Source organism: Electrophorus electricus, chromosome 24 (assembly GCF_013358815.1).
Source record: "Electrophorus electricus isolate fEleEle1 chromosome 24, fEleEle1.pri, whole genome shotgun sequence".
NCBI classification, from domain to species: Eukaryota; Metazoa; Chordata; class Actinopteri; order Gymnotiformes; family Gymnotidae; genus Electrophorus; species Electrophorus electricus.
Genome location: NC_049558.1, coordinates 9,840,934 through 9,859,385, shown reverse-complemented (window position 1 = coordinate 9,859,385; position 18,452 = coordinate 9,840,934). Strand labels below are relative to the sequence as shown.

At 49.0% G+C, this 18,452-nt stretch overlaps 1 protein-coding gene across 7 annotated transcripts in view; it reads right to left on the bottom strand.

Moving 5' to 3' along the window:
• Positions 1-18,452, bottom strand: part of LOC113568212 (ankyrin repeat and SAM domain-containing protein 1A-like) — a 59,194-nt gene that overhangs the window by 28,975 nt on the left and 11,767 nt on the right. For 5 of the 7 annotated variants that reach the window (XR_004775577.1, XM_035522379.1, XM_035522381.1 and 2 more), the window contains exons 2-14: positions 18,357-18,437; positions 18,019-18,175; positions 16,448-16,510; positions 10,236-10,532; positions 9,447-9,522; positions 9,056-9,157; positions 8,429-8,515; positions 7,904-8,076; positions 7,140-7,211; positions 6,636-6,729; positions 4,074-4,117; positions 3,745-3,841; positions 1-142 (exon numbers count right to left, since the gene is read on the bottom strand). The exon at positions 1-142 is cut by the window's left edge and continues 334 nt beyond it. Coding sequence is in view for 6 of the 7 variants with exons in the window: in XM_035522379.1 (XP_035378272.1) it covers positions 1-142; positions 3,745-3,841; positions 4,074-4,117; positions 6,636-6,729; positions 7,140-7,211; positions 7,904-8,076; positions 8,429-8,515; positions 9,056-9,157; positions 9,447-9,522; positions 10,236-10,532; positions 16,448-16,510; positions 18,019-18,175; positions 18,357-18,437 (1,485 nt within the window). In the remaining variant the exon portion in view is untranslated. The remainder of the gene's footprint in view (positions 143-3,744; positions 3,842-4,073; positions 4,118-6,635; positions 6,730-7,139; positions 7,212-7,903; positions 8,077-8,428; positions 8,516-9,055; positions 9,158-9,446; positions 9,523-10,235; positions 10,533-16,447; positions 16,511-18,018; positions 18,176-18,356; positions 18,438-18,452) is intronic. The other 2 variants (XM_035522380.1, XM_035522383.1) reach the window with 2 other exon arrangements.

Sequence of the window (18,452 nt, the reverse complement as noted above, 5' to 3'; positions counted from 1 at the left end):
CGGCTGGACGGGACTCCGGAGGGGGGCACCGTGAAGGGCGCCTCCCCCTCGCGACTGTCAACAACGGGCGAGGACCCGTGCAGGAGGCCAGTGAACTGCTCCGGGACACCGGCGCCGAGGTCCTGAGCACTCGAGGAGTTCTCTGGTTTACAGGAGAGGAGAGTCAGAATGAGAGAGAGAGAACAAGAGAGGAGAGAGAGAGAGAGAGGGAGGAGACAGGGAGCGTGTTAAAGAATGCCGGCTGCAGACGACGAGAATCCGCCCACGTGGTGGACAGTCCAGTCCCTGTGGAACAGATCCGGTATTGTCTGCAAACCGGCGAAGGAGAATGAAAGAGCACGTGAGCAGTGTGAGAGAGAACAGAGGGAGACGTCCAGTTCTGGAGAGACGTGCCAAACACTCGCTCTCTCTTCCAAGTCACTCCACTTCTAGCACTTACATGTTTACTCTCTCCTCTCTCTCTCTCTCTCTCTCTCTCTCTCTCTCTCTCTTTCTCTCTTTTTCCTTTGACACTGTTCATTTCACAGTTACACCTTTAATAAGAGTGGCAGGCTTGAAACAGGACACCACCGCAAGACAACTGCAAAAGCAAACACACACACACACACACACACACATTCACATAGTCACTCACAAACTCACACACACACACACACAATCCCGATCACACACACACACTCAAACTCACCTCACACTCTCTCACGCTCACCTCACACTCTCAGCTTATTTCCAGCTTAAAATAACTCCAGCGCAGTAAACTCCACGTTGCTGGTTCCTGACCTTAAGTGTCTCTCTGGCCACGAAGGCAGCCTCTCGCCGTCTCTACGGTTGTGGATCTGGCTCGGGCGTAGTGCGTGTCCAGCGTCTGCACTCTCTCTCTCAGAACTCAGACACATCCCTGCACTACGACACCAACCAGGCGTCTGGGCATACAGCCACCACGCTCACCCAAGTGGCTGGTGAGTGGGTGAGAGTGTGTGTGTGTGTGTGTGTGTGTGTGTGTGTGTGTGTGTGTGTGTGTGTGTGAGAGAGAGAAAGAGAGAGCGTGAGAGAGAGAGAGAGAGAGAGAGAGAGAGAGAGAGAGAGAGGGGATTTACATTTTACTGAAAGATTAATGGTGCTTGATGACAGGAAGTGATGTCATAGCTGACCTCTGTCCAGAACCTCTACTCAAGAACAGATCCAGCTAACCCTAACAGTGTAGCTCACGCACGAACATGCGTGTTTACTTCACTGAAACATCCCGATGGAAGGATACATGAAGGTAAACGTTTGTGGGGTAACAGAACCCTCACTCAGAGGTGTAAAATGGTTTAACTCCATAACCCTCTGAAGCCTGGCAGACTACTGCTCCACCCACTCTGTGTGTGTGTGTGTGTGGTGTGTTTGTGCCCATGCATGTGTGGCCATATGTAGTCATGCACAGGTCCACCCAACCCCATGTGAGTGGCACACCCAAACACACAAACACCAAAGCACACACTCACAGACATGCAAGTGCACACACACATACACACACACACACACACACACACACACACACACAATGTTCAGCATTTTGCAGTTATGCTGATGTTGTGTAACATCGAGGGAGCTATGTGGAGATTAGGTCAATACTGTTCTCTGTTCTAAACTTCACAAACTACACACACACACAAACACAGACACACAACCACACACACAAAAGCAGGAATGCAGCCTCTCTCTAACACACTACCGCCTGTACCACTCCAGAGAGCAGGCGCTATAGCAACAGAGTACTGAGCGACATGCAGATACACCAGCACGTCCTGTCCCTACTGTGGCCCACTGAGAAGACCAACAGCAGGACTTTTCTGCAAACGCAAGTGGAATTCCGCACTGCAGTTCGGTTTTCCCAGGCTCCTGGACACACACGTGCCTCAAACTCTGACCACAATCCAAACATCTGAAGTACTGAAGTCCGGAAGTCTGGTACCGGGAGGTCCGGGCTGTGACTTGCTACGTCTGGGGCCATTGCAATTAATGAATACGTTTGCTTGAGAATCCCAGCTGGGGGGGGGTGATGTTATAATAGACAGGAACAGCTGACAGACCCATATACACACACAGTTGGGAGAGAGTGTGGAGTCAGGCTGTGAATATAGCGGATGCAAGCCAGCAGCACATGCAGTGATGGCTAAACTCTACCACACACACACACACACACACACGCACCCATACACACCCATACACACACACTGCAGAATGTGGGGAATTCTGTTTGCTGTGGGTGGGTGTGCACGCATGTGTTTATAAGTAAGTAGAAGAGCTTTATTGACACACACACAATATTCAATTCCAACCTCACATTCTCTTTGGTTAAGCGATCTGACCATGCCGATAGTGGTGATAACATCACGGTGTTTTTCTAAACTGTATCGCCCCACTGGCAAATTGCTAAGTAACAACCATCCCCGTGTGCACTAGCTAGCTAGTTAATGGTTTTATACTTGTGCACATGCATAATGAGAACCGAATATAACGGAAGACCTTTATAAGACATTTGATCTGCAGCTCGCTAAAGCTCTATAACACAACACGAGCTTTAGCTGATTAGAACCCTGATTTTACTCGTGACATCAGGAGGTGAATGGAAGTGAACGTCATGCAGACATTCTTGTAGTGTGAGAGCCGCAATCAAGCTCCCAAACTGCCCAGGCGATCTGATGGTTTCAAACCTGTTAGATTTTTATGACTTGAACTGCGAGCAACTCCTCTAGTGAGATGACCGGTGACACGAAACCCAGGAGCAGACGAGTGTCAGCCAATAGTAGCTTAGCTGAGATATGAAATGAGAGCAAAACTCGCGTGCGTACCACGGACTCCAGAAGTCTGGGAAACGCACAACAGTGACAACAGCGTCTCTGATGACTCCAGCCGAAACCGCACACTTCTGTACAGAGATGTACGCCCAAACAGTACGTCTGGGATTCTAAGTGCGTCTGAAATCTAAGTATCCACACACACACACACACACACACACACACACACACACACACACACAACTTACAGATGAAAGATTAACACCACACCAAATCTTCCGAGGTGTTTGGATCGGCTGAGCTCTGTGCCATTGCCCGTGTGCGGGCCACTTTCTCATGAACACTCCCTTGCGCTGGCAGCAGAGGAACTGGTGCTTTCTTTGGCTGTACCACAATCGCCCTGGGTCTCCAGCAGAACTCCAATTCCCAGCATTCCCCTCTGTGTGGCAGATCCTCAAACAGGATCAGAACGGTAACAAACAGCAAAGGGCATTTAGCGTGACTATCGCAGCTGGCCAATCGGGTAGAATTCTGGAGTTTCAGTTGAGAGATCCATTAGTATTCACAGAATCTCTGGAGTCACACACACACAGACGCACACAAACGCACGCAGATGCACACACACACACACACACACACACACACACACACACACACACACACACACACTTGCCTGCACACTCCCTATTAAGCTAGGCCCACAGTACAGGATTTTAAAACGATGTTGACAATGTGAGAGACCTTGATCGTCATAAGACTCCCCACACTACACGATCTGCCTGAACACCACACACTTTAGGTTGTGCAGACAGACGAGAGTCCTGATCAGTGGCTCAGATTCTCAAACCCTGGAGGGGTGACCCTAGTGCGGGTCAGGTGTTGCGTGCAGAACATGTTGAGCAGGTCAGGTGTTGCGTGCAGAGCGGGCCAGGTGTTGCGTGCAGAGCGGGCCAGGTGTTACCTGCTGGAGGCCGTGCTGTGCTGACAGAAGGCCCTGGGGGCTTCAATGTGTTTGGGGCTGGAGGTCGAAGGTCACAGGGTGGGGTAGCTTTCCGCTGCTAGACAAGAAACAAGGAGAATGTTTTTATAGCTTGCACTCTCTCTCTCTCTCTCTTTCTCTCTCTCACACACACACACACACACACACACAAACATGGAAAAAAATGGGGGAAGGGTGGTTAGGAACTGGCTGGGACAGAGCTGGGACAGGGCCAAACCATCTCAATACAGGGGGCAAACGGGTAACGGACTAAACCATTCTGACATGTCAGACAATAAACAGAGCATTACCTGAAGTAGGAGGCTGTTGGAAGACTTGGAGTTAGAGTCCTTATCTAGAGACAGAAGATGATAAAAATAATAATACATCCAGTTTATCAAAAAACATGGAACAGCAGTAGTCCTGAACTAAAATAAACCTGAAAGCATCAGAAAATATATATCTGAGGAAAATAATAATTTTATGATAATTAGCTTATAAAACAAAGCATGTAGGGTCAGGCAGACACATCCTGTACAGGAGAACCGTGAAGGATAATCCCGCCCACTTTACCAACTGACAAACTGTCAGATTGCCTCGACAAGCCCAACACAAAATGTTAGGAAGTGATGTGAACCAAGCTCTCACTCCGAGATCAAATGTGCTGATATAATCACGGACGACTGATGTGTATGTTTATATTTCAGATGTGTTTATCAGTGTGAGAGTATGTCTGCTCCCTGGGGATCACACTCACACACACACACACACACACACGCGCGCGACCTCAGTCACCACGGTCTACCTGCTGGGATTTATTATATACACACTTACTGCTTGGAGCTGATATTAGATGGGAGTATAGGAAAGAAAGAGAGAGAGAGAGAGAGAGAGAGAGAGATAGAGAGAGAGAGAGGGAGAAGAGAGAGAGGGGGGAGAGAGAGAGGAAGAGAGAGATGGAGGAAAAAGAGGGTGAGCAAAATGAATAGAGAGAAATATATCAGTATATCTGTGGCGGTTTTTATAACAAGGGACCATTATTGCATTGGAATAAAGTAAGTGTGTGTATGTGTGTGTACATGCATGTGTGTGTGTGTGTACGTGTGCGCGTTACCGGTTTGGCTGTATGTGTTATTGGGGTGTTTGGTCTGAGAAGTGTATGTGTGTGTGTGTGTGTGTGTGTGTGTGTTACTGCGGTGTTTGGTCTGGGCGGTATGTGTGTGTGTGTTAGTGGGGTGGTTGGTTTGGGCTGTGTGTGTGTGTGTGTGTGTGTGTGTGTGTGTGTGTGTGTGTGTGTGTGTTACCGGGGTGTTTGGTCTGGGCTGTGTGTGTGTGTGTGTGTGTGTGTGTTACCGGGGTGTTTGGTCTGGGCTGTGTGTGTGTGTGTGTGTGTGTGTGTGTTACCGGGGTGTTTGGTCTGGGCTGTGTGTGTGTGTGTGTGTGTGTGTGTGTTACCGGGGTGTTTGGTCTGGGCTGTGTGTGTGTGTGTGTGTGTGTGTGTGTTACCGGGGTGTTTGGTCTGGGCTGTGTGTGTGTGTGTGTGTGTGTGTGTGTGTGTGTGTGTGTGTGTTACCGGGGTGTTTGGTCTGGGCTGTGTGTGTGTGTGTGTGTGTGTGTGTGTGTGTTACCGGGGTGTTTGGTCTGGGCTGTGTGTGTGTGTGTGTGTGTGTTACCGGGGTGTTTGGTCTGGGCTGTGTGTGTGTGTGTGTGTGTGTGTGTGTTACCGGGGTGTTTGGTCTGGGCTGTGTGTGTGTGTGTGTGTGTGTGTGTGTGTGTGTTACCGGGGTGTTTGGTCTGGGCTGTGTGTGTGTGTGTGTGTGTGTGTGTGTGTTACCGGGGTGTTTGGTCTGGGCTGTGTGTGTGTGTTACCGGGGTGTTTGGTCTGGGCTGTGTGTGTGTGTGTGTGTGTGTGTGTGTGTTACCGGGGTGTTTGGTCTGGGCTGTGTGTGTGTGTGTGTGTGTGTGTGTGTGTGTTACCGGGGTGTTTGGTCTGGGCTGTGTGTGTGTGTGTGTGTGTGTGTGTGTGTTACCGGGGTGTTTGGTCTGGGCTGTGTGTGTGTGTGTGTGTTACCGGGGTGTTTGGTCTGGGCTGTGTGTGTGTGTGTGTGTGTGTGTGTTACCAGGGTGTTTGGTCTGGGCTGTGTGTGTGTGTGTGTGTGTGTGTGTGTGTGTGTGTGTGTGTGTGTGTTACCGGGGTGTTTGGTCTGGGCTGTGTGTGTGTGTGTGTGTGTGTGTGTGTTACCGGGGTGTTTGGTCTGGGCTGTGTGTGTGTGTGTGTGTGTGTGTGTGTGTGTGTGTGTTACCGGGGTGTTTGGTCTGGGCTGTGTGTGTGTTACCGGGGTGTTTGGTCTGGGCTGTGTGTGTGTGTGTGTGTGTGTGTGTGTGTGTGTGTGTGTGTGTGTGTTACCGGGGTGTTTGGTCTGGGCTGTGTGTGTGTGTGTGTGTGTTACCGGGGTGTTTGGTCTGGGCTGTGTATGTGTGTTACTGGGGTGTTTGGTCTGGGCGGTGTGTGTGTGTGTGTGTGTGTTACCGGGGTGTTTGGTTTGGGCTGTGTGTGTGTGTGTGTGTGTGTTACCGGGGTGTTTGGTTTGGGCTGTGTGTGTGTGTGTGTGTGTGTTTGTGTGTGTGTGTTACCGGGGTGTTTGGTTTGGGCTGTGTGTGTGTGTGTGTGTGTGTTACCGGGGTGTTTGGTCTGGGCTGTGTGTGTGTGTGTTTGTGTGTGTGTGTTACCGGGGTGTTTGGTTTGGGCTGTGTGTGTGTGTGTGTGTGTGTTACCGGGGTGTTTGGTCTGGGCTGTGTGTGTGTGTGTGTGTGTGTGTGTTACCGGGGTGTTTGGTCTGGGCTGTGTGTGTGTGTGTGTGTGTGTGTGTTACCGGGGTGTTTGGTCTGGGCAGTGTGCAGGGTCTCGTACGTGTGGTCTTCGTCCTCGTTCACTCTCTCGTCCACACTGCTGCTGGTGTGAGCAGCCTGGAAGAACACAAACGCAACACCTGCTTGATGAAAACCTCCCTACCTGAGTAACACACTTGCTCCACATTCTTCTCCAGCCTACAGCTGGTGGGTTACCGCACGAGACTGCTTTCTCTCTCTCTCACACCCACACACACCAGGTCTCAAAATGGTCTCATCAGTGCAGTGCTCCACCAAGTGCCCGTTGAATGGAGAACCTCCATCAGGTGTGTCAGCTCCATACAACCCCCAACAGCCCCAGATTTTTCCCCTTCTGACTGCTGCATTCCATTATTTTAGTCTAACATGGCTCACAGTCTCCCCCTATTGGTAGAACACATTCAATGCCAGACTGTCACATAAAGCACTATGATGGTGTTTCTGGTGTTTCTAGTGTTCACCCAGAGCAGTGGTGTGTCGGACTTCACCTCGGAGCTCAGCTCTTCCTCGTGTCCGGGGACGAGACGAGACGCAGGGAGGCGCCGATCTTTTGAAATCAACTGCAAACGCACACACACACACACACACAGACACACAGTTTCCTTACATTTCAGTTTGCTTGCATCGTCATTCCCCAGTCCCTCCTAAAGCCTCTGACACACAAACATGTAGCCATAGGAGTATCCCTCAATTGACAATCATTTACACACACACACACACCGAAGATCCTTTACTAGCATGACGGTCTCCACCGTGTGAACAAGAACCAGGCAAGATGGTCACACGAAACACTACAAGGACATTTACACTGTAGTCAGTATTTGGCAGACGCTCTAATCCAGAGAGACTTGAGTATAATTGTGATTATATATGACATCATCTGTGCTCCCTGGTCATCAAAGCAATAACCTCAGTGTGGCTAGCAACGACCTCCGCGTGGCTAGCAACGACCTTGGTGCTGCCAGCTAAGCTACTGGTCTACAGCTTCCAATACTCACAGATGGAATGAATAAGAAGCAGGATGTGCATGCGAGGCTCGTGAAATTGCATAGGATCGAGTGTGCCGGGTCAGGTGTGCTGGAACATGGTTGGAAGGAAACATTGCAGGACTGACACTGCTAACCCAGGGTTCAGAGGTCAAGGAACGTTGCACAGCACACGTCATACGGATGGCATTCCAGGTGCTTTGAAGCGTGTAACAGTCACGGGGGGTAAGTACGGGGGGGGGGGGGGGGGGGGGGGGGTGTCTCACCCTGCCTGCCTCGCTGTCCGGCCGTCCGGAATCTCGGTCAGAGGACTTGCCGCTGCCCAGGCTGTCCAGGGAGTGGCAAGATGTGGCTTCAAACAGAGACTCGTATGGACTCTCCTCCACACACACCGGTGCCAGACCCGACATCAGCTCACACACCTGCTGCTCCACTTCACCTACACACACACACACACGTACGCACATGAACACACAAATTATGCACACAGTTAAATCCACAACATTAAAAAGGTTCTGTATTCTATACTGTCCTTCTATATTGAATGATATTGTAAGTGTATTGTAATTGTGTTGTTAATGTATTGTAATCGTAGCTCTTATTCCAGAACGTATACAAGGTTCAGATGAGATTCTTGGTTCTGCCAGTGTCTCGGTGAGAGTATTTTTGGACTTTAGTTAGACAAGTAAAGCAGGTTTGTGAGTCACTATGGATACAAGTGTCTGCTAAACGCCATAAATGTAAATGTATAGTAAGTACACTCAAGATTAGGATTGAATTTGACCTCTGACCTTTCCTCCGGGGGCTCAGGTTCTCCTGGGGTGGAGGTACAGGTGGAGGTGGAAGGGCGAGGTTGGGTGCATGACCACTCATATGAGCTACACACACACACATGCACACACACACGCATGCACGCACGCACACACACAGATAAGGAAATACCATTGTGTATGTTGTTTGGAGGAGGTGTACAGAGTGACATATAAACACACAAACTTGAATAAACACACACCCACACACATGCTGATTTAAATACTTTATTAAGATTAACAAAATCTAAATTTATTTAGAGTGATTGTGTAATCCAAACATTTGCCCACGGTTAGTAACACGGTCTGGTCACCAGTAAGCGTGATTTCTGCAGACACACAGGTCTCTAACAGCAGATCGTGATTCAGTAGTTACTGGTGTCTCTGACACGTGTACCCAATGTGTGTAAAAACAAACATGTCCGCTAGATCTATAAGCGTGGGCACTCGGGCACACAGCTCACACTTACACGTTTAAGAGCACAATGCTGGTCGAAAGAACAGCCACACGCACGACAACTGTATTGGCTTCAGTGATCGTGCCAATATACAGTCTCACACACACACACACACACACACACACACACACACACACACACACACACTCACCCTGGATGAGTGCTGCGATTTGTCTACTCTTCTGAGAGGGCATTTCCTTCGCAATGTCCAGTGCTGTTAGGTTCTTACTGTCCACAATGTTCACGTTGATACCTGGATCACAAAATCACATTACACCTCACACACACCCACCCTCTCATTACACCTCACACACACACCCGCCCTCACCATCTCATTACACCTCACACACACACACACACACACACACACACACACACACACACAGACACACTCACCCTCTCATTACACCTCACACACACCCATCCTAGGCTCGTAGCCCACAGAACACACATGCTGCTTCAGAACCAGGTCTCAGGGTTCTTCCTGGCCTGGTTCTGTGTACCAGGCCATCTCAGGGTGAGGACAGATGACACATGCTTACCCGCACTGAGGAGTTTCTGGACCACATCTGTCTTCCCAAAAAGGGCAGCTTCATGGAGGGCACTGCCTTTCTCCGTCTGCACACACACACACACACACACACACACACACGTTAGTGGTCCACAGAGTGGGAGGCAGATGCTGAGCCCAACCCTAAAACACCCCAAGCTGGTCTACTCAAGGGTGACGGGTATGGAGGCCACAGCCACTTAAATATATGGGGCGTAATAATGAGACATCCCAGGAGGAAGAAAGAGAGAGAGAGAGAGAGAGAGAGAGAGGGAGAGAGAGAGTCTCTCACACACACAGGGCAGGTGGAAGGTAGTTGTAGGGGCTGTGTGCTGCACGTATATCAGTAGACTGTGTCTGGGTGTGTGTGCTTTGTTATGGTAATAAACAGATGCTCAGACAAGAAGCAGACAAACCAAGTGAAACCACTGAGTGGAGATAGAATCACCTGTTGACACTTTTATCCAAAGTGACTTACAAATATGACTGAGCACGCCTTGAGCAATTGAGGGTTAAGAGTCTTGCTAAGGGACCCAACGGTGGCATGGATTGAATCGGCAACTTTCCGATTACAAGTCAAGTACCTTAACCACTGAGCTACCACTGCCCATAACCACTACCACACACACACACACACACCACACACACACACACACACACACACACACACACACACACAGCACCGCTCGCATATTTCAGAACAACCATCTACTCCTTCTTTCCCCCTCACGTGTCTGCCTGCATATTCTCCGAGCCAGCGGGGGGCGACAGCGGGCTTCACCTCGTAGTTGATGTCCATGCCGGCAGCGAGCAGCACCTCCACCACTGGCAGGTGGCCATTGCGGGAGGCTAGGTGCAGCGGCGTGTGCTTGCGCGTGTTGGTGCTTAGCAGGTTGGGGTGGGCACACAGCAGCAGCTTGACTACGTCCAGGCGGCCGTAGAGCGCCGCCAGGTCCAGCGGCGTCTCGAAGCGGTTGTTCCTCATGGTGGGGTCGGTAAGCTCCTCCAAGAGCAGGCGCACCACCTCGGAGTGGCCGTACTGGGCCGCACAGTGCAACGGGGTCTCGTTGTCGTTATTCTATGGGGCGGGGAGGGAGAGAGAGAGAGAGAGAGGGGGTGAACAAGGATGTCAAAAATACAGAGATCCAAACACCATCTAGCTGAGTACCTCACTAGTGATGCACTTTATAAATGTGAAACTGAAAGTTGTTAATAAGAGAATTCACTGATTTCAGTGATGTTTCCTCATCCCGAGTCTCACTGAGAGGTGACCGTTTTTTGTCTGTGTGTCCTGAGTTCAGGAGATCAGAGGTTGTGTAGCCCGTTCCGTTCCAGTTTGAGTAAGGTGACGCTCTGTGTCCAAACAGCAGCTAGCAACTCTCAGCGGGTCTCTCAGGGGTCAACGCCACATCGGGGAAGTGTATGTGGGGGGGGGGGGGGGGGCCGACCCGAAATACCAACTTAAACCACCACGTGCTGACTGCAGACGTCAGAATGCGTCCCCAGTCCCCAGGCAGTCCAGGCAAAGAGAAGACACATTACCGGGAGGAGGGCAGAGATCTGTCCAGGCTTACTGGACATCCACCGTCCCCCACATGACGTCCACGTGACGGTGGCGCTGGACTGGCGCGTAATGGTACGACAGCAGGAAGTGAGTGGCACATGAGGGAGGAAGTGTCGAGTTTGGGGGTGGCGACCGTCCACACACTGATCTCAGGTCAGCAGAGAGGTTATTTGTGTTGAAATTAAGTAAATAATTATCAGACGCAAGAAGGTCTTACAAGAAGGCAACTTGCAAGAAAGCCCAGAATCTCTCTCTCACACACACATACACAGAAACACACAGGGCAGATGGAAAGTAGTTATAGGGGCTGTGTGCTGCACGTGTGTGAGTAGACTGCGTCAGGGTGTGTGTGCTTTGTTGTGGGAATAAACAGATGCTCAGACACAGACAAGAAGCAGACAAGCCAAGTGAAACCAGTCCAGCAGAGAGTGGAGATAGAATCACGCACACACATACACAAATAACGTTCATATATTGCATCTGAGAAGCATTTCGTCAGACCCAGAGAAACGTACATATTTATCACCAGTACGACAGCACGTGTGGGTCCTGAGATTCAAACCCACAATGCTGGCATTCAGTTCCTGTGGAGAACTATGGTCACCTCACAGAACCCGTAATTCCACACAAGACCAGTAGAGTGTTCCCTGCACCAGGCAGTGTGTGACTGTGTGAAACACAGTCAGCACTAGCAGAGGGGCCCATTAACCGCAATCCAACGTCCCCTATTCAGAGCTGCTTCTGACCTAAATTCTCTGTCTTGAACAAAAGGGTAGAGATATTCGGTCCAGTAGCAGACTGGCCGCAGTACTGGTGCTCCAGTAAGGGTCGTTAGTCAGAGTGGATAATCCCATAAATTAATCAATTCTATAACAAGAATAACAGCGTAAGAGTAAAGCATCCCCTTCACAAGCTGCAGGGCTGGGGTAAACCTGGAGTCCAGGACAGGGCTGGGATAAAACCGGAGTTAAACTGGGATCAGAAACTGAGAGTTACATCTCTTCTCCAAGTGGCAGTGGCTAACCTGGTAATCATCATTCCCTCCATCACTCCCTCTCTCCACTGACTCCTACACTCCTCCTTTATTAGACCACATCAGTTGTCCACATCTACTGAATCTGGTTTTCTGTTTAATGTGCAGAGTGCAGACTGTCCAGAATCATGTAAAGTTCAATACTGATTACAATATCTATGTGCACTTTGTTGTATGCATGAGAGAGAGAGAGAGAGAGAGAGAGAGAGAGAGTGTGTGTGTGTGTGTGTGTGTGTGTGTGTGTGTGTGAGAGAGAGAGAGAGAGAGAGAGAGAGAGTGTGTGTGTGTGTGTGAGAGACAGAGAGAGTGTGTGAGTGAGAGAGAGTGTGTGTGTGTGTGTGTGTGTGAGAGAGACAGAGAGAGTGTGTGTGTGTGTGTGTGTGAGAGAGAGAGAGACAGAGAGAGTGTGTGTGTGTGTGTGAGAGAGAGGAGAGAGAGTGAGTGTGAGAGAGAGAGAGACAGAGAGAGCGCGAGAGTGTGTGTGTGTTTCAATTTAATATGATACAGGAGCTCTCCAACTGGACATGACTCGCCCATTCTATGATTCTGTCTCTCTCGCTCTCTATCTCTCTCTCTCTCTCACTTACCACACTGACCACAACCACACATCCTCACACTCCTCCAACGCAGCACACACTCCTCCTCCAACGCTGTGCACACTCCTCCTCTAACACAGCACACACACCCCTCCTCCAACGCAGCGCACACACCCCTCCTCTAACGCAGCGTACACACTCCTCCAAAGCAGCACACACACCTCCTCTAACACGTTTCTTTACACCTCTCAGTACACATGGGTTTTCATGAGTTCAGTCCTACCGACTTCCCCAACAAAGGCAGTTGTGAGTTTCTGTTCAGAAAATGAACTCCACCGCAGAGAAGACAAGCGCTCACTAAACCTGTGTGTGTGTGTCTATGCTTATCCTGAGAGAGAGAAGAAGATGAAAAATAGTACAGATTACAGTTTTAGGATTGTCACCATGGAAATCTTTGGTCTTTATTGGGCTTTCACTCTGACAACTGAATCACAACTCTCTCTCTCTCTCTCTCTCTCTCTCTCTCTCTCTCTCTCTCTCTCTGAGTAAGACCGCCCCCCCCCCCGTCCATGTGTCTGTATTCACATCATTGCCTGCTGTGAGGGAAACATCAGCACACTGTAAGCCATTTATTAAAACGCCTGCTGCACTGCGTGTGTGTGTGTGTGTGCGTGCATATTAATCCTGCTAAACAGCATATTGCACATTTAAATCGTGTTTTTTTCCAGTCTTAATGCAGGGTGCGTCTGCTCTGGGGATGGAATATTCCAGAAGGAATCCAGTGGAGTTCCACGAGAACATGAACCCCGCTGTCAGCTGACCTCAGTCATGTGACTGGGCCCTTCTTACATCATCACTATGAGCCCTCTGGAGTGAGGGCGATGGCAGAGATGGTTACATCATCACTATATGCCTAAGGGAAAGGAATACTACACACACACACACACACACACACACACACACACACCAAGACAATTCTCAATTCTCCATTCATAATCTGATAAGATAAAAATCAGAGTGGAGAGGGATGGGGAGAGAGAGAGAGAGAGAGAATGAAGCTGCATGTAGTCATGTGACTACACAACACCACAACCTCACACTACAAAACACCCCCACAGCGTGTCAGACGTGGTGGGTTTTAACGTGGTGGCGTGACTGTCAGAACCTCTGCGCTCGTCTGCTCCCTCAGACACTGGCGTTTCTGCGCTAAACAACAAACGCCCTTTTGTTAAAAAATTCACAATACAGACAAATACATTGTTTATACCATTAACTTCTGGTGAGGAATTGAAAATGGAGCTTTGTTTGCAAACGCGTATAAACTACTCAGATTTAAGACGTGCGCCCAAGTGCGTGTAAATGTCCGCATTGCAACATGTTCAAATGTGTCTAAAGTTTTGTAATTACTGTGCAGTAATATGTGTAACTGGGCACCAAACTGTGCTGTGTTGTTGGGGGGGGGCTAGTCTCCACCCCCCCAGGCTGCAGGCAGGTCCGAACCGTCCAGTTATCGGACTCCTTACACTCTTTCCTCCCAACAGGAAGGGCAGTCTGGCAGGCTGTAGCTTTTTGTGACGTGAATTTAGTGCGCTTGGTCACACTCAGTCAGAAAGTGCAGCTTTACGATCTCGCACTGTAGTCTTGCACGGTAGGAGCGGGGGATCACTAGTTTATTTTAATTTTTTTTAATGTAGCCAGTATTTAAAAAGCCCTTTTTTAAATGTTGCATATTAGTGGATATTGGTCTAATTTAGCTCTATGGGCGTTGTTTGTTTATTTATTTGTTGTTTTTTTCTGTACACTTGCAGGATACTTAAAAAAATGTGTCATGCAGAATTTCAGCTGGGTGTCCAAGTTTGATTTGTGAGTAGCCACATCTCACCAGCATGAATCAGTTCCACTCCTTACACTAAAATCATCTTTGAATTGGAATTTGAGCGTGAATTTGACGTTTGAGTGCATAGCATGCTGCCCCCGTTCACTCCATCTCTTTTCCTTTCTCTGGGCTCTGTTCTCTTTAGATCAACCACTTTCCCAGTCAGTTGTGACATGGTTACCATGGCTACACACACCCAAACCACATTCTGCATTAAGCAACTCCCTTTCTCTAGTTTTCTACGCCTACAAAAATAAATAAATAGAAAATCACACCCTCCCTGATTCTGATGTGTTGAGACAGAAGTGTCCCGAGTGCTTGTGTGCGCACACACACTTCACACAGTGAGAAAACTAGTTAACAGCTACTCCAGAGCAGAGAGCATGCAAAAGGCTGTCAACATGTGTGTCTGTGTGTCCGTACTGCGGGTAATACTGTGCAGGCAAAAGGCTGTCAATGTGTGTGTCCGTACAGGGGGTAATACTGTGCATGCGTGGACGTGTGTGTGTCCGTACTGGGGGTAATACTGTGTATGTGTGGACGTGTGTCTGTACTGCGGGTAATATTGTTTATGTGTGAACGCACACATGCCAGCGAGCACGCATGCACACAGACGCCCTCACACGAACACTCCCACACACACACCTACTTTCCTACAGAAAGACATCTCTCTGAGGCAGTGTGTGGGTGCGTCTGCTTGTGTGTGTGTATGTGTGTGTGTGTAGGTGTGCTCCAAATCTTGGTGTTAACTGTATTAGCAAACACACAGTGAAAATACCCCCCCCCCCATACACACACGGTGAGAGTGCCACACACACACACACACACACACACACACACACACACACAATTATAATACTACAGTTTAAAAGCTCACGTAACATTGTCTCTGCTCTGCACAAAAAAGTATTCATGCATGGAAGACACAGTACACAGTGCGTGTGTGTGCATGTGTGTCAGCACAGAACCTGTCAAATACATGAAAACAGCCTCCCCCACACACCTGTACTTCCACACTTAAAAACATATTAGCTAGCATTAGTGTGTGTGTGTGTGTGTGTGTGTGTGTGTGTGTGTTTGTGATACCGAGTCAACAGAAAGATGCAGTTCTGTCCAGATGCCCACAACAGCCTTAACACATCTATCGATATTAAGTTCTCATCTCTTACATTTGCACAGACACATTACACGTGTGCAGAGACCAGACCTTCATCTACAAACCAGGACGCCCAGACAAGTCTAGTTTTGCTGGACCACACAAGCATCACACAAACATCAACACAAGCATCAACACAAGCATCACAAAAACCACACAAGCATCAACACTCTCTCAAGCTAGGTACACCGCTAGCTAGCTAATAAAAATGCCTGTTGGCTTGCTAATAGTGAGTCATGTTTAAAAGTCTGAAACAGCAAGAATCCCCCCTTCACACCCATGCTACAGAAAGTGGAACGTGTCAGAGTAATACAAATTAGTCGCGGTAATGACATGATTAATGGGAGAACAGAAATTCCTGTTCCCAGACAGCCCACTGTGTTATTGATAATGCAGCTAGCTGGACACCTACCTGGGCTGCTAACCCCCAAACACACCCACCCTCAGCGAGCCCCTCACACTGGTGTCTCTTACGAGACACACCCTCAAACGCAACCCCAGTTCAAACAGTGATCCGCAACCAGTAACATTCAGGCAAGAGAGTAGCATGAACACCTTCTCCTAAACAACGGATTATCAAAAACACAAACGTAGAGATGAATTCCACTGTCACTCTGTGTCTCTCTCTCTCTCTCTCTCACTCTCTCTCATGCACACAGACACACAAACAAAAACACACACGCGCACACACACATGCTGAGAAACAGTAGATTAGAGTCCCTAGATCATGCAGCCATCGAGCAGACACACACCCAATGTGGCCAGTTAAGAGCAGAAAGCATGCAGAGAGGTCAAAGGGCAGAGGTCAGGCAGCGCTTGGGTACACACCTTGGCATTAATATAGGGGTCAAATGGGCCACTGCGTTTGAACTCTCTGGGGTCTAGAGAACTCTGCAGAGGGAAGAGAACAGGGTGGAGATGCACGCTGTATCTTGATCACACACACACACACACACACACACACACACATACACACACGCACACACACACGCGCGCATGCCCGCTCACACACATACAGAAGGGGTTAATAAACATTGTGATGGCATGATAAAACAGGCATGAACATGACTGAAGAAGAAAATGACTGAAAAGGAAATGAAGACATAACTCATGAAGAACTCAGCCAGAGTCCAGGCAGTGCAGTGGGACGTTCTCCTGGTTTCAGCACTACTAGCTGAGGCACTCACGTATGATTTCATTTTGGGTCATTTCCACTGAACCAAGTCAAGGAAATAAATGAGCAACAACTAAAGAAAGAAGGTGCACTAGCACTGAGCAGCGGGATAAGATTCCAAATACATCCTAACATTCCCAAGTCATCCTGACATCCTAACATTCCCAAGACATCCTAACATTCTGAACGTAACATTCCCAAGACGTCCTAACATTCCTAAGACGTCCTACCATTCCCAAGACATTGTAACATTCTCAAGACAACACAACATTCCCAAGACATCCCTACATTCCCAATTCCATTAAATTAATATTTAAAGGATAAGACCTTAAAGGATTTAAAGGATAAGTCACCTTAACAAGGATCATTTCAGACCACTTAGTTCATTACTCACAATGGCACATACACATTTCTGTGTGTGTGTGTGTGTGTGTGTGTGTGTGTGTGTGTGTGTGTGTGTGTATTCCTTCCACTCAATAGTTCCTATGAGCAGATCAAGCCCTTATTCTCAGGCTGTGGGTGCTGACCCACAGTGCTTTGCTGCTGGGAAAACTTGCCATGCCCTTTTGCCCTCTGTCACTGTCTGTGGCAGCAGGAAGTGTGGGACGGAGACTTCCTGTCTCCTCAGCTTTACTTAGTGGGGCTCGTGGGTAGCCAGGGAGCTGCGGTATCCACGGAAACCTGGCTGGGTCTTAGAGCCAGCCCCCGCGGCGGGAGAAGAGCTCTCCCTCTCTCTCCGTCTTGAGGCACTGCTTCCAGAGGGTTGTCCAGGCTGCCGGAATCGTTCCGAAATGTGCCAAATTGTGACACACACAGAGTGCATTGAGCGACCGGTTTGTGAAGCTGAACGCAGCAGCTCCCAGCCAAGCAGAGCGAGGGTGTATGGAAGTGTTGGGAAGAGAACAGGGAAGCATCTCTCGCGCTCTTTTCACACACACTCAACGTCCTGAGAGATCAAGAACGCGCACAGAAACCAGAGATAATCCAGAACTAGAAATAATCCCGATTATGCTCAAATAACCAGATAAAGGAAGAAAGGTCTGAACATAACAAAGGAAGATTTTAACAGAAAGACCTACTGACATAATAATAAAAAAATGTCTTTAGGTGTGTGTGTGCGCGCATCTATATAGGTGTGTGCGCATGTATATAGGTGTGTGCGTGTGTGTGTGTAGGGGTCTGTGTGTAGGGATGTGTGTGTGTGTGGGTGTGTGTGTGTTCAAACCTGCTCGTTGAGTTTGGGGTAGGACGGGCCCTGATGGATCAGGAGTCTGACGATGTACTGATCTCCCTTCCATGCTGCCAGGTGGAGCGGATAACAGCCTTTACTGTCAGCAACGTTGGCCAGCGCCTCGTTCCTTAGCAACAGCTCCACCACGTCACTGACACAGAGAGAGAGAGAGAGAGAGAGAGAGAGAGAGAGAGAGAGAGCAGAGAACAAAGACTCAAAGTTTGCTAACTGTAAACTCACTGCCTTGTGGTAATGTCTGAGTGCAAGTGGTTATGTATGACTGTAGGTTGTGTGTTTGTATATATGTGTGTGTGTGTTTGCCAGACACTCACCTGTGGCCATTCAGGGCAGCGTGATGGAGGGGTGTGTATCCATTACTGTCCACACAGTTCACGTTGGGAACCCTCCAGATGCTGTAGATACAAGAA